The sequence below is a fragment of the Lemur catta genome, chromosome 19, assembly GCF_020740605.2.
Source record: "Lemur catta isolate mLemCat1 chromosome 19, mLemCat1.pri, whole genome shotgun sequence".
Taxonomy (NCBI): Eukaryota; Metazoa; Chordata; class Mammalia; order Primates; family Lemuridae; genus Lemur; species Lemur catta.
The window spans coordinates 22,139,375-22,156,352 of record NC_059146.1 but is presented as its reverse complement, the minus strand read 5'-3'; the positions used below and the strand labels follow the sequence as shown (position 1 = coordinate 22,156,352).

The following is a 16,978-nucleotide window of genomic DNA, read 5'->3' as shown; positions in this document are numbered from 1 at the left end:
TTAGCTTTTATCTGCATTGTGCTTCACCCCCTGCCCCCGTGGGCTTTCACAGACGGAGCTCATATATGCAGATGGAATTGAGGACACCTGTTGATTATTTGATACCATCCCACACCTCCTGAGAGCTGGCCCCAAGACTGGGCTAATAAAAGGAAACGATCTGAGAATTCAGAGAGTGGATCAGTCAGTGAGTTGGTCTGTCGGTCTGTCTTGCTCCACTCGTGCAGACAGACCCACTTGTTCTACAACAAAGAGCTGCTGGTGAGAAACTGCTTCCTGCCTGAGGTTACTCTGTCACACTGGCCCTGCTGGTGATTTTTCCAAGCAGAGAGCCAGAGGACCAGGATAATAGTCTCAACTTGACACTTTTGGTGTGTCTGGTCATTCTTCGACCAGGAGAACACCAAGAACCAAGGGCAGACTGCCACCCTGGCGTATATTTTTCCTGTTTCATAGGTCTTGTTGCCTCAACATTTAGAAAAACTACTAGTTTTTTTGGTCAAATTCAAATTATTTATTTTTTAAGCTCCACGACACACCGAGTTGATCTTCCAGAAAATAAATAGAAATACACTTGCAAATTGATGTGAAAGTTCAAAATACCTGTTTTGTTTATATTTCTGTTCCAAAGAAAACAACATGACACTATTTTATATCTGAAAGGCAAACTTTCCCTAATGTATACAGTTAATTTGTATTCGTGATTCATAAAATGGCCCATTTTTTTCTTGCTATCTTTTTATACCGAGCAGAAAAGTTTTTAGGTCTGGTTATGGACACACGGTAATTCCTACAGGTGTGTTTGTGTTCACAGAGTTATTTGCCTTGCCCAGGATGAATTTGAGGACTGGCAATGCCGGGATCCATCAAAGGACAGATACTCAGGTACCCTTGACTATAATGAGTTGCATTTGCAGGAGAAAAAAATGGGCACAGTGGCTCCACAATAGAAATTTTAGTGAATGTGAAGATATGGGTCCCATCACTGACATCACAGAAGGACACAGTGCCCATATCCATATCCAGGAAAATCCCCACTCGGTGTAACCGGGAGCTCACCCAGAGAGGGGTCAAGGGCACGGTGCTGGCAGTGTAAAGCAGCCTTCTCCTCAAACCCACAGTCCAGAAGCCCTGTTCTGAAGACAGTAGGATTTCCCCTTGCCTATTCACCGATTCTTTGCAAACTCCCACATCCCACTCTATGCTTGTGCCCACGTCCACCTCCCAGTAATGCCGGCCGGAAGTGAACCTAGAGAAGCCCAGGACACACAATGCGCAGTTGAATCTCTCAGCACGTCCTATCCTATTCTGCCTGAAACGCCCACAGTGAACATTCCTCAGGTCGTCAGAAATTATGAGACGGTTGTTGGCTGTGTCCACATCCAAAGTCACGTCCACTGTGGAAAGAAAAACTGGAAGTTCAGCAAAGACATGCCCTGTAGCCCCCCTCTTCCCTTCTATTGCAAAAACCTGGATATATCATTCACTTTCACTTCTTTTAGTCTACATTTCTTCCCCAAATAGAACTTTCTGGGAAAATTTCCCTGGCCACCTGGTTAGGTGAAATTTTATACGTGGAATGGAAGGATATAATTGGAACAAGTCTACCTAACTCATAGTAGAAATTCCCTTTTACTTAAGTTATTAAATATCTTGATCAATAATTTTCTTCCCTTTAGGGCAGAAGATACATGAAGGATAAGAGTGTAGACTGTTGTCATAATTATTATACAAGCTGACACAGATCCTGTGGAAATCTATCCTCAGAGGTGTTGGTTTTAGGAGTGTAAAAGTTTTAGGTGCCTGACATCGGCTAATGGCCATATTTCATGGACAAATGTTTGAAAGCTGCTTGTTCCAGCGCCCATCACATGTTTCGGGCAGGTAGAACAGACTCCTTACCTTGGAACTTCCTCATCCTTGGGTTCATCTGTAGAACACTTCTCAGCTGGGGCTCTAGTTTCTTGATCTTGGAAACCAGCTCCCCCAGCTGGGGAATGGCTCTGATGTCACTCTTCTGAGAGACCACAGGGCATAATGGACACAGCACACCCTCCCCGTGGGGTTCCTTGTGCAGGGAGTTGATGCATCCGAGGCAGCAGAGGTATCCACATTTCAGGCGCACGGGTTTTTCCAGGTAAGTTAGGCAGACAGAGCATGTGCTTACTTCTTTAAAGTGTTCGGCCATGGCCACGGCCTGGACAAAATGTGCGTGATGTTAGAATTCGCACGTGTTCAATAGCTAACAGTCCTCGGGACACTGTCATCATCTTTCTTGCATAAAGCTATCGCTGCTACTCTTTGTAATCACTGCTACTAAGAAATGAAGACACGACACCACTATAAATATAAAAGACTCAAGGCCCCGAACTTCTGATATCTGAGATGCTAGAGGGAAGGACATGAGCCATCATAAATCTTTGCACTGCACTGGCTTTATAGGGTCCATACCTGAGCTGTCTAATACGCTATCCACCAGCCACAGGTGGCTAATGAGCACGTGGATTGGGGATGATCTGAATTATGATGTGCTGTGAGTATAAAATACATATTCAATTTTGAAGACACAATGAGGAAAAAAATGTAAACTCTGTCCATGAGAACCTTTAAAAATTGATTACAGGGCCGGGTGTGGTAGCTCACACCTGTAATCCTAGCACTCTGGGAGTCCAAGGCGGGTGGATCGTTTAAGCTCAGGAGTTTGATATCAGCCTGAGCAAGAGCGAGACCCCGTCTCTACTAAAAAATAGAAAGAAATTAGCTGGACAACTAAAACTATATAGAAAAAAATATTAGCTGGGCATGGTGGCGCATGCCTGTAGTCCCAGCTACTCGGGAGGCTGAGGCAGAAGGATTGCTTGAGCCCAGGAGTTTGAGGTTGCTGTGAGCTAGGCTGATGCCACAGCACTCTAGCCTGGGCAAGAGAGTGAGACTCTGTCTCAAAAAAAATAAATAAATAAAACAAAATAAATAAAAACTGATTACATGTTGAAATGATTATATTTATGAGTTAAAATTAATTGTGCTGATTTCATTGTACTTCATGTGGCTGCTACAAATGTGGGTCACATTATGATTCTAATGGGGGGCACTGGAGACCCTCCATTTCCCCAGCTGTCCAACGTGGATGTGGCAAAAAATGTATAGCATGGTTTCACACCAAAATTACAAGCACAAATGAAAAAGTAAATAAGTTGGACTATATTACACTCAAAAGCTTCTGCATAGCACAGTAAACCAGGAACAAAATAAAAAGGAAACATACAGAATGAGAGAAAAAGTTTGTCAACCACATATCTCATATTAGGTTAATATTCAAAACACATAAGGAACACATGTAACTCAATAGCAAAAAACTATAGTGTTCTGATTTAAAAATAGACAAAGAACCTGAACAGTCATTTCTTTTAACACATACAATTGCCCAACAGGTACTTGAAAATGTATGCAAGTTCACTTATTATCAGTAATAAACACATTAAAACCCCAATGAGATACCACCTCACTTACGTTAGGTTGGCTATTATCAAAAAGACAACATAGGAAGTTTGGACAGGGTGTATAGAAACGGGAATCCTTTGTACACTGTTCATGGGATTGTAAATTGGTACAACCCGTATAGGAAACAGTATAGAGGTTGCTCAAAAAATTAAAACTAAAATTACCATGTGCTCCAGCAATCCTTCTCTGATACCACGGAAATGAAATCAGCGTGTCAAAGAGATACCTGCACTACCAAGTTTATGGCAACAGTATTTACAATAACCACAATGGGAAAGCAATGCAAGTGTCTGTCGGCAGAGGAGTGGATAAAGACATTCTCATGTATGTATATATACACACACACAATAAAATATAATTCCAGCACACACAAGAAGGAAATCCTGCCATTTGCAACAACATGGATGAACCTTGAGGGCATCATGCTAAGTGAGGCAGTTCAGGCAAAGCAAGATCAGTACTGTGTGATCTCACTGACGTGGAATCTAAAACTCTGGACTCACAGATGCAGAGAGTGGAACTAGAATGGCGGCTGCCAGGGCCTGGCAGAAGGGGAGCACGGGAAAACCGAACAAAATAAAACTTATAGCAGAACTGAGAGGCTGGAGAGGTCCGTGGCGGAAACTCTATTCACCATCTCAAAAAATCTGCCAAGTTCTGGTTCTTTTCAAGAAAACAAAGATTGTCATTTCTCTAACCTGGGTATTGAAAATTTGAGTTCTACTTGATGCTGCCAGGGCCGAGGAGCCAGAGTCCCCAGGTGCATACGGTGTGCGGGGCACGGAGCTGGCCTCAGACGATCTTTGCCCAATTAAGAAATTGCCCCCTTAGCCAGCCAGACCTTACTCTCTCACATCTTCCCTTCATAGAAATTTGAGAAGTAAAAATAAATTCCACGAGTCTGAACTCACCTCTCGTTCACTAGGTTCTCTCCTGGCTTCCAGCTGCTTCCAGAGACAGCTCAGTCTGGAGTCAAACTGACCTGCAAGGGGCTTTTATTGGAGAGGGTCTCTCCACCCACCTGATTTACATCCTGCCCCTCCTCCTTAATCCAATCAGATTGCGATTTAATTCTGGCAAAAGTGAGGTTTTTACACTTGGATAGGGCTCTCATGACAAAAACAGGAGATAACTGTGTCTTGAGAGTGTGATTTTTAAAATTCATATGGAAATGGACAAAATATTGTCATTAAATGTTGAATATTATGCCTCTTGAGGATAGGACTTGGAATTGGGATTAATTGAAATTTTAAAAAATTGGATAAGATAATAAGATTATTTTTCCTTTTACAATATATGGGGCTACCTTGAAATGGTTTCTGATAACGTCAGTGAAATCTCACATTTAGGTCAAGGAAGTCAGTTCAACCTATTCAACGTGGTAGCTCAAATTACGCTCACTAGACCGCACTCATTTCTTTGCAAGTGTATTTTCCCCAAAATAAGACTATTCTAATTGATAATTTGGTAAAAAAAAAAAAAAAAAAAAAAAAAAAAAAACAACTCAAAACACTTGCCCAGTAAGCCAATTAAAGTCCTGGGTTTTTTTTCTGTTATGGTATCGAAAATAAAAGATAAATGATATTGTGATAATCTTTCTATTTCTCACGCATCACAGCATATATAAAATGAGATTCATTTCTGCTTTTACAAAATGTATAAACATGTTCCCAATGGGACTGGATGAGTCATAGGTGAATAGGGTTTGAGGAGTGAGAATGCAAACTTGGGAGATTGGAGTTAGAGTGGGAGGGGATTTGATTGCATTTGGATGGTTAAATTAAATGGTTTTCCATTTAATCCTATGCACAGTAAACATTTGCCAGAGTTACTGGATAATCTTACCATTTCAGGTTCAAAGCGAAGGCACATTCCCAGCTCTCAATTCCTTTTGTGTCATGAAGGGAAATTGAAAAACACCCTATAAATTGTGACCCACATTTTTTTTTGAGACAAAGTCTCACTCTGTTGCCCGGGCTAGAGTGCCGTGGCGTCAGCCTAGCTCACAGCAACCTCAAACTCCTGGGCTGAAGCAATCCTACTGCCTCAGCCTCCCCAGTAGCTGGGACTACCGACATGTGTCACCATGCCCAGCTTTCTCTATATATATAGTTTTAGCTGTCCATATAATTTCTTTCTATTTTTAGTAGAGACGGGGTCTAGCTCTTGCTCAGGCTGGTCTCGAACTCCTGAGCTCAAACAATCCAACCGCCTCGGCCTCCCAGAGTGCTAGGATTACAGGCGTGAGCCACTGCGCCCGGCCGTGACCCACATTTTATTACAAATCCTTTCACAATGTATTTGTCCACTGATTGGGAGCTACAACGATCTCTTATATACGTAGACACATGTATACATATACACATATACATATATGTACATACATATATAAAATCTTTATTTTATATTTCATTATTTTAGTGTTTAATTTCTTTTGCAAATCTTTTAAAAATGTCCTTACCATTTCGAGAGGACCTATTCTCCTGTTTGCAATTTCATGGACTTGCTCGTGGAAGGTTGATCCCCAACATGTTTTCTATATATTTATTTTGAGCCAATCATAGCCGGGTTTATGTTCTGTTTGGAAAGGTCAGGTGGCCTCAGGTGTGGAGAAGGCCAAGCACAGTGGTTTGATTTGGCTCTAGTAGGAATTCTAAAATATTCTTCTGCCTTGATTTGCAGAGCTGCTTACTTCTTGGGTTAGGAATTCCTCTGTTAAGGATAAGAGAAGAGCATACTAAGTTTCCCAGAACACATGAGGGACTGACCTTGGATGTCAGTTACTTACAGTATTTTTTCCACTTGGAACTTTGGCCAGAGCAGCTGAGGACAGTGGTGAAGTTCTTATTGCCCATTCTCACTGGCCTTTCAGTACCTAAGAGTCTTCTATGCTTGAGGGAACCTGGCCTTCAACATCTTGCTTAGCATAGGCCAAGGTCTCCACCTCCTGTCCCTGCAGGTGTGTCACTCAACCCAAGACCCTGATGGCTGGCGTTGACATTCTCTGATGCAGGGTTTTGTTCAAGGTCACGGTGGTAACAGATGGCAGAGTCAGCACTCAACTTGGAGCCCCTACATGTATCTGGGACACAGTGTCTCCTCGACTTTACTGAATGTGCATCTTTAAATAATTTAACACATATCACGTGACTTCAGTAGTTTTACATGATTATGTAAGCCAGGGTTCACCATGGTGCCAGAACCTCAAATGTCTTCTTAAATAACATGGAATTTCTAGAATTGCTGCTTTTGATTGTTCTTAGAACTCTGAAGCTCTAAGAATATTTCAAGATCTGAAGTAAACCTTTGAGTTCACTCTATTGTGATGCAACTTCAGGCTTTGTGAAATGAGGATCAATAAGCGACCCAAAAATAGCTCAAAATTCCCCTGCTGGGTGGTGAGAAAATTACACAAGAGGGCAACGATATGGAAGGTAAGAGTGGAGCCTGGAGGGAAAAGGAATGATGATAACATCAAACCTGAGATCAAGTAGCCTCAGGACCTCTGTATTCACCATCTACAGTGTCTGGAGGGCCAGTGTCCACCTCCATGAGCTCTGGCCCGGCTCCCCTCCTCCTCTTCTCTTGCCTCCCACGCAGTGCACTGGATGAATTTCCTGCTACAGGCTGGTTACTCTTGGAGACAGCCCTTGCTGTCAGTCACAGGTATTCATTATCCAAGTCATATCTTTGGGCCACTCAGTGTAAATTTGCCTGTAAAGTTATCACAGCAGTTTAAATTCCTAGGAACTCTCAAGTACAGAAAATGCAAGCATCAGGCATTACCTATGAAAATTTTCAAAGCTTTGGTTCCAGCGAAATTTTGAACGGAACAAAGAGAGATCCTGCTGTCACAATCTCATGAAAATGCTGCAAACCTAGGACCTGCCCTTGGGTGGTTCATTGGAGATGGGAACCGGAAAAAACAGAGCAGAGAGAAGGAAGGTCAGAGCGTTTTCTCTACCAACAGATGCCCTGTGGCCTTTGGACAGCTGGATGTCAGGCCTGATGTGAAATCCCCGGAACACAAATTTGGGGGCCAAAGTAAACTGGATTTTTCTGTATCTAACCCAATAAAAATGCCAGAGAAATAAAAAAAAAATGCCATGAAAACATTTTATTTTTTGGAGAGGAAAATATGGTGGATTAGTGTTGGCCCCTTGGCTCACTGCTCCCAGAGGAGGAGGTGAAGAACTCAGACAGCTACACACGAGTAGATCACTCCCCCACGACCCCCCAGGTACAGCGTTGTGAATCTGCAGAGGAACAGCGTGGGACATGCAGCACAGGGGAAAAGAAGGTGAAAGGGAGAGACGTTCGCAAAGACTGGAGAGTGCGAGATAAACAATAGGGAATAGAGCACGGGAGGGCCACACCCGGCCACCCACCCAGCCGGCCCAGCGCAGTCTGACCCACAGGAGGATCCCCGCGCCCCCATAGACCTCCACACCCACTCAGACAGGGATGCACCTGAAATTGGTGCAAAGCGGTGGCAGGGGAGGACAGGCTCTGTGGAGAGGAGACAGTAGCGGGAATCACTTTGAACTCTCCGGTGCTCCGTGCTGGAGTCGCACTGAGCTGGGGAGGGACTGGTCTGGGGGGTTACTTCCTGCAACCGTGACCACGCGAGGGAGTTTGAAGACAGGCATCTCACCTCTGGTGGTCAGCGGGGCCAGAGCACGGGAGGTGAACGCTGAGAAGGGGGCTCTGCCCCTGGAAACCACCAACGCTGTGGCCAGCTCAGCGTGGGAAACAAAGCGCAGGACCCTCTGCAAGGCAGACGGGAGACTGTGGGACTGCGACGCAGAGGTGACAGCTGGCAGCCTGTTGATTCAGCCCGCCCGACTGGAGTCTGCCAACTCCTGAGTGGTCGCTAGCAAGGCTTGCTCTCCAGGGGTGGGCTGCCGCCATCGGGGGTGTCCCCAGCCCGGCGATGCTGCAGCATGGGGCAGTTTGGGGCGACACCCCTCCCCCAGCCCGGGGACTTTCGCGCTTGGTGGCGCAGGCTCCACCCTTGGAGGTGGCGAGAGGCGTGAAAAGTCGCTTTCTCTGTGTGGCTGGCGTGAGCCTGGGGGCTTTGGTGCTGAAAAACAGTGGCCTGTGGATTCGGCCCACTGGACTGGCTTAGGGCATCTAATAAGAACATAACCCCTGGCCCAGCGCAGTGGCTCATGCCTGTAATCCTAGCACTCTGGGAGGCCGAGGCGGGAGGATCGCTCGAGGTCAGGAGTTCGAGACCAGCCTGAGCAAGAGCGAGACCCCATCTCTACTAAAAATAGAAAGAAATTATCTGGCCAACTAAAAATATTTAGAAAAAATTAACCAGGCATGGTGGCTCATGCCTGTAATCCCAGCTACTCGGGAAACTGAGGCAGTAGGATTGCTTAAGCACAGGAGTTTGAGGTGACACCAGGGCACTCACTCTAGCCCGGACAACCGGGACAACAAAGTGAGACTCTGTCTAAAAAAAAAAACATAACTCCAGGGCTTTCTGTCCAGGTCTGGGCAGCTGCCAGCATTGGGGTTTGTGGACAGAGAAGGAAAACCCTGGCCAGAGACCCCAGCAGCTGCACCAATGGACCCCTCCCCCCAGGAGCAGCCTCCCAAGGCTGAACGAGCCCTGAGTAACATATTAGCCGCACCCCCTAGTGGCAGATCAAGCAACTATAGAAGCACACACACCCCAGCTTTCAGGCATCAGCCGCGATCTGTCTTGCCCTCACCTCCACCTTAATGGGGAACAGGGTCCAAATAATCCTCGGGAGTGGCAAGGCCCCTCCCAAAGATCAGGGCATTCATATACCCCATCTGGGGGACCAGAGCCCACCACAGAGACATCAGATTACCTTGATAACCGGCTCCTCCACGCAAACTACAGTCAATGACAGAGAGGGTAACCCCGCAGCTAACACAGCGCTTTCCATCTCAAGCTATTAGAGGGCGGTGAAGTCATACCCACAAGTGTGATCCACCACCTGGGAGCTTTATCTTGGGACCAAACTCACTAATCTCCATTGGCAAAAGGTGAAGACAACAGGTCAGAGGTGACCGAACTTACCACAATACCCCTAAGGCAATACAAGACCAACCTACCTCTCCCCAGCACTGTCAAGGAATGACCCTTGGGAACCTGGAGATAGGGCCATCACCCGCAGTTCTCTCCTGTGACTTGTTAAAGGTTGCACGGCTAAACCCACAGAGACAGAATTTTTTTTTAGAATTTTTTTTTTTAATGGATGGCTCTGGTAGCAACTAGTAAAGCAGAAGGCATGATGGAATTGGGATATCATCATTTGGCAAACACCACAAAACATAAAATTGTTTTATCCCATTTTGTTCAATTCTCTGGCATATTCACTGGGTTAAATCCAGAAGGATCCACTCTACTTCAGCCCCCAAATTTGTGTTTGAGAGGAGTTCATGTCAGTCCTGACATCTGGCCGCCCAAGGCCACCAGGCATCCGCTGGTAGAGAAAACGCTCTGACCTTCCTCCACTCCTCTCTGTGTCCTCCACTTGCCTGCTCCACTGAACCACCTAAGGGCAGGTCGTAGGTCTGCAGCATTTTCACTTGATCGTGACAGCAGGAGCTCTCTTTGTTCAGTTCAAAATTTTCCTGGAAACAAAAACTTGGAAAATTTTCATAGCTCATGCCTAATTCTGGCAGTTTCTGCACTTGTGAGTTCCTAGAAATTTAAACTGCCATGATAACTCTATAGGAAAATTTATACTGACTGGCCCAAGGATATGACTTGGATAATGAATACCTGTGACTGACAGCAAGAGCTGTCTGCAAGAGTAACCAGCCTGTAGCAGGAAATTCATCCAGTGCACTGCATGGGAGGCAAGAGAAGAGGAGGAGGGGAGCCGGGCCAGAGCTCATGGAGGTGGACACTGGCCCTCCAGACACTGTAGATGGTGAATACAGAGGTCCTGAGGCTACTGGATCTCAGGTTTGATGTTATCATCATTCCTTCTCCCTCCAGGCTCCACTCTTACCTTCCACATTGTTGCCCTCCTATGTAATTTTCTCACCACACAGCTGGGTACTCTTGAGCTATTTTTGGGTCATTTATTGATCCTCATTTCACAAAGCCTGAAGTTGCACCACAATAGAGTGAACTCAAAGGTTTACTTCAGATCTTCAGATATTCTTAGAGATTCAGAGTTCTAAGAATAATCAAAAGCAGCAATTCTAGGAATTCCACATTATTTAAGAAGACATTTGAGGTTCTGGCACCATGGTGAACCCTGGCTTACATAATCATGTAAAACTACTGAAGTCACGTGATATGTGTTAAATTATTTAAAGATGCACATTCAGTAAAGTCGAGGAGACACTGTGTCCCAGATACATGTAGGGGCTCCAAGTTGAGTGCTGACTCTGCCATCTGTTACCACCGTGACCTTGAACAAAACCCTGCATCAGAGAATGTCAACTCCAGCCATCAGGGTCTTGGGTTCCATGAAACACCTGCAGGGACAGGAGGTGGAGACCTTGGCCTATGCTAAGCAAGATGTTGAAGGCCAGGTTCCCTCAAGCATAGAAGACTCTTAGGTACTGAAAGGCCAGTGAGAATGGGCAATAAGAACTTCACCACTGTCCTCAGCTGCTCTGGCCAAAGTTCCAAGTGGAAAAAATACTGTAAGTAACTGACATCCAAGGTCAGTCCCTCATGTGTTCTGGGAAACTTAGTATGCTCTTCTCTAATCCTTAACAAAGGAATTCCTAACCCAAGAAATAAGCAGATATGCAAATCAAACCAGAAGAATATTTTAGAATTCCTACTAGAGCCAAATCAAACCACTGTGCTTGGCCTTCTCCACACCTGAGGCCACCTGACCTTTCCAAACAGAACATAAACCCGGCTATGATTGGCTCAAAATAAATATATAGAAAACATGTTGGGGATCAACTTTCCATGAGCAAGTGCATGAAATTGCAAACAGGAGAATAGGTCCTCTCAAAATGGTAAAGACATTTTTAAAAGATTTGCAAAAGAAATTAAACACTAAAATTATGAAATATAAAATAAAGGTTTTATATATGCATTACATATATGTATATGTATATATGTGTCTGTGTGTGTATATACACATACACATAAGAGATCATTGTAGCTCCCAATCAGTGGATAAACACATTGTGAAAGGATTTGTAATAAAATGTGGGTCATGATTCATAGGGTGTTCATCAATTTCCCTTCATGACACAAAAGGAATTGAGAGCTGGGAATGTGCCTTCGCTTTGAACCTGAAATGGTAAGATTATCCAGTAACTCTGGCAAATGTTTACTGTGCATAGGATTAAATGGAAAACCATTTAATTTAACCATCCAAATGCAATCAAATCCCCTCCCACTCTAACTCCAATCTCCCAACTTTGCATTCTCACTCCTCAAACCCTGTTCACCTGTGACTCATCCAGTCCCATTGGGAACATGTTTATACATTTTGTAAAAGCAGAAATGAATCTCATTTTATATATGCTGTGATGCATGAGAAATAGAAAGATTATCACAATATCATTTATCTTTTATTTTGGATACCATAACAGAAAAAAAAAAACAGGACTTTAATTAGGTGACTGGGCAAGTCTTTCAAGGTGCCTTTACCAAATTACCAATTAGAATGCTCACATTTTGGGGAAAATACACTTGCAAAGAAGTGAGTGCTATCTAGTGAGTGTAATTTGAGCTACCACTTCTGAATAGGTTGAACTGACTTCCTTGACCTAAATGTGAGATTTCACTGACGTTATCAGAAACCATTTCAAGGTAGCCCCATATATTGTAGAAGGAAAACTAATCTTATTATCTTATCCAATTTTTTAAAATTTCAGTTAATCCCAATTCCAAATCTTATCTTCAAGGGGCATAAACATTTACCATTTCCATATGAATTTTAAAAATAACACTCTCAAGACACAGTTATCTCCTGTTTTTGTAGTGAAACCCCTATCCAAGTGTAAAAAAATCTCACTTTTGCCAGAATTAAAAAAAAATCATCATCATCATCATCATCATCATCATCATCAATCATCGCAATCTGATTGGATTAAGGAGGAGGGGCAGGATGTAAATCAGGTGGGTGGAGAGACCCTCTCCAATAAAAGCCCCTTGCAGGTCAGTTTGACTCCAGACTGAGCTGTCTCTGGAAGCAGCTGGAAGCCAGGAGAGAACCTAGTGGACGAGAGGTGAGTTCAGACTCGTGGAATTCATTTTTACTTCTCAAATTTCTATGAAGGGAAGATGTGAGAGAGTAAGGTCTGGCTGGCTAAGGGGGCAATTTCTTAATTGGGCAAAGATCGTCTGAGGCCAGCTCCGTGCCCCGCACACCGTATGCACCTGGGGACTCTGGCTCCTCGGCCCTGGCAGCATCAAGTAGAACTCAAATTCTCAATACCCAGGTTAGAGAAATGACAATCTTTGTTTTCTTGAAAAGAACCAGAACTTGGCAGATTTTTTGAGATGGTGAATAGAGTTTCCGCCACGGACCTCTCCAGCCTCTCAGTTCTGCTATAAGTTTTATTTTGTTCGGTTTTCCCGTGCTCCCCTTCTGCCAGGCCCTGGCAGCCGCCATTCTAGTTCCACTCTCTGCATCTGTGAGTCCAGAGTTTTAGATTTCACGTCAGTGAGATCACACAGTACTGATCTTGCTTTGCCTGAACTGCCTCACTTAGCATGATGCCCTCAAGGTTCATCCATGTTGTTGCAAATGGCAGGATTTCCTTCTTGTGTGTGCTGGAATTACATTTTATTGTGTGCGTGTATATATACATACATGAGAATGTCTTTATCCACTCCTCTGCCGACAGACACTTGCATTGCTTTCCCATTGTGGTTATTGTAAATACTGTTGCCATAAACTTGGTAGTGCAGGTATCTCTTTGACACGCTGATTTCATTTCCGTGGTATCAGAGTAGGATTGCTGGATCATATGATAGTTTTAATTTTTTGAGCAACCTCCATACTGTTTCCTGTACGGGTTGTACCAATTTACAATCCCATCAACAGTGTACAAAGGATTCCTGTTTCTATACACCCTCTCCAAACTTCCTATGTTGTCTTTTTGATAGTAGCCAACCTAACGTACATGAAGTAGCATCTCATTGGGGTTTTAATGTGTTTATTACTGATAATAAGTGAACTTGCATACATTTTCCAGTACCTGTTGGCCATCTGTATGTGTTAAAAGAAATGTCTGTTCAGGTCCTTTGCCTATTTTTAAATCAGAACATTGGAGGGTTTTTGTTGTTGTTGTTTGTTTTTGGGTTTTGTGTTTTTTTGCTTTTTGTTTTGTTTTGTTTTGTTTTGTTTTTTGCTATTGAGTTACATGAGTTCCTTATGTGATTTGGATAATAACCTAACATCTGATATAAGGTTTGAATAATTTTTCTCTCATTCTGTAGGTTTTCTTTTTATTTTGTTCCTCGTTTTCTGTGCTATACAGAAGCTTTTGAGTTTAATGTAGTTCAACTTATTCACTTTTTGCTTTTGTGCTTGTAATTTTGGTGTGAAATCATGCTACACATTTTTTGCCACATCCACGTTGGACAGCTGGGGAAGTGGAGGGTCTCCAGTGCCCCCCAATAGAATCAAAATGTGATCTACATTTGTAGCAGCCACATGAAGTACAATGAAATCAGCACAATTAATTTTAACTCATAATCGTTTCAACATGTAATCAGTTTTTAAAAGTTCTCATGGACAGAGTTTACATTTTTTTCCTCATTGTGTCTTCAAAATTGAGTACATATTTTATATTCACAGCACATCTTAATTCAGATCATCCCCATTCCAGGTGCTCATTAGCCACCTGTGGCTGGTGGATAGCGTATTAGACAGCTCAGGTATGGACCCTATAAAGCCAGTGCAGTGCAAAGATTTATGATGGCTCATGTCCTTCCCTCTAGCATCTCAGATATCAGAAGTTCGGGGCCTCGAGTCTTTTATATTTATAGTGGTGTCGTGTCTTCATTTCTTAGTAGCAGTGATTACAAAGAGTAGCAGCGATAGCTTTATGCAAGAAAGATGATGACAGTGTCCCGAGGACTGTTAGCTATTGAACACGTGTGAATTCTAACATCATGCACATTTTGTCCAGGCCGTGGCCATGGCCGAACACTTTAAAGAAGTAAGCACATGCTCTGTCTGCCTAACTTACCTGGAAAAACCCGTGTGCCTGAAATGTGGATACCTCTGCTGCCTCGGATGCATCAACTCGCTGCAGAAGGAGCCCCATGGGGAGGGTGTGCTGTGTCCCTTATGCCCTGTGGTCTCTCAGAAGAGTGACATCAGAGCCATTCCGCAGCTGGGGGAGCTGGTTTCCAAGGTCAAGGAACTAGAGCCCCAGCTGAAAAGTGTTCTACAGATGAACCCAAGGATGAGGAAGTTCCAAGGTAAGGAGTCTGTTCCACCTGCCCCAAACCCATACAGGACCTTGGCAAAAACTACTTTTAACTGTCTCTCCATTAAATATGGGCGTTAGCTAATTTCTGGCACCTAAAACTTTTATGTGCCCCGAACAACATCTGTGCTCCTCTCTCAGTGTACATCAGAACCACCTGGGGAATTTTAGGGGCATTGACGTCACGTCCTAGATCTGTGCTGTGGAATAGGGTAGCCACTGGTAGCTGCTGTGCACTTGAAATGTGGTAGTTCCACATGCGGGAACATTTTGAGGATATTGCATTAAATGAAATAAATCATCACAACTAATTATACCTGTATCTTACTACTTTTTGTGTGTTTACAAGAAAATTTACAATCTATTTATTTGGTTGCCCAAAGAAACACAATATTTCCTTGGGCAACATGGGTCTGGAAAATGGCTTCTCACCTTGCATACCTACATGAATTATTTGAAGATCTTGTTTAATGCTGATTTCGATGCTGCAGCACTGAGCTGGCATGAGAATGTGGATTTCTAAGAAGAGCTCAGGTGGTTCTGATGCTGCAGCTCCTGAACCATACTCTCAGCAGCAAGGACACGCACAGCTGAATCTTAGCACCTCCCACCACCACCAGGCAGTGAAGCCCAGGAACCTGCAATGTGCAACCCCTCAGGTGGTTCTGATCAGTGAGTGTGGGCAGTGAATGTGTCTCAGTGCTCAGGCCCCCAGGCGAGGGTGGCAAAGGTGCCTGGTGCTGGTAGTTCCAGTAGACTCCAGGCTGAGCACTGAAGCACCTGCCTCTCTCACGGACACAGAACTAAGAGGAATAATGCCTGATTCAGCATCAACTCTGAGTTAAGGTGAAAGATCATAGAGCAGCTGCATATATAATGTGCTAGTCAGGATGCAAGACCAGACCTGTCAGATTCTTGAACTCAGGGTCCTTGGTGTGTTCCAAGCCCTGGCTCATTCTCTACTGTGCCTGCTATAATGTGTCTTATAATCAGCGCTAGATGTGTGGGAATGAGTATGACAAGTGTGCTTAGATAGGCATTTCAATCTGCAACATCAAGTGTGAACAAAATAGACTACTTTCTTTTCTTCTTGCTGCGTTAAAACTTGTATGTGGAATGGTGAAACCTGTCCCAGTTGATTTTTCCTTGACAAATCCTCCGTGATTGTTGGAAAGTCTGAGCATTTTCCTCTGAGCCAATTCATATGGGAGCTGAATGAAGTTATTGGTCTTTCATGCAGAGGCTTATTTCAGAGTCTGACATTGGCTTCACATGCATAGATATGTTAGAAAAGGCAGCTCTCTGCACCCATCCTGACAACTAGGGGTAGTTGGAGATGTTGGCAATACACGTAGTCATTCTCCAAGTTTACCTCTGAATACCGCCATATTCAAGTTCTGCGAATAAATTACTGCCATGATCCCAACACATCCCCACTCATATCCATGGGAATCCTTTCCTCTATCTTGACTTCCCCAGAGTTAACCTCTTTCATCTCTGGACTCCTAGAATATCTCTTAATTTTTAATATAAATCCAGGAAAGAAAATTGGAATGCAATTGTCTAATCAACAAACCTCAATGAAATGTTTGCAAAGAAAAAAATTCAGTATTCTGCAGTTATTAACAATTTATCATCCTTTATTTATTAGATATCTATACGTTCATACAATCTGTGCTACTTAGCATAATTTTGAGAGCAAACTACAGTCTTTTCCTTCATGTCTCTTATGTACTAAATGGAAAAAAAATCTTGAATCAAATTATCCAAACTTAATGCCAATGGAATTTCTACTACAAATTCATGGATTCTAAAAAAGATTTGACCTAATAAGGGGATCTAGGTAAATTACCCCAGGAAATTCTGATTAGGGAAGAAAAGTAGACTAAAAAGAGTGAAATTAAATGAAATGTTTGGGTTTTTGCAGTAGAAGGGATGAGTGAGGCTACAGTATGTCTTTGCTGAACTACTAGTTTTTTTTTCCACAGTTGATGTGACCTTGGATGTGGACACAGCCAACAACCATCTCATCATTTCTGATGACTTGAGGAATGTCTGTTGTAGGCTC

General features: G+C 43.5%; 1 protein-coding gene across 1 annotated transcript; it reads right to left on the bottom strand.

Annotated features, from left to right (window-relative positions):
• Positions 1–816: 816 nt before the first annotated feature.
• LOC123624543 (ret finger protein-like 4A) lies at positions 817–2,188 on the bottom strand. Its single transcript, XM_045532471.1, has 2 exons — positions 1,903–2,188; positions 817–1,397 (listed from the first exon to the last, which is right to left on the bottom strand). Exons 1-2 carry the CDS (start codon positions 2,186–2,188, stop codon positions 817–819), a joined length of 867 nt encoding a protein of 288 aa, XP_045388427.1.
• Between the last annotated feature and the right edge of the window lie 14,790 nt (positions 2,189–16,978).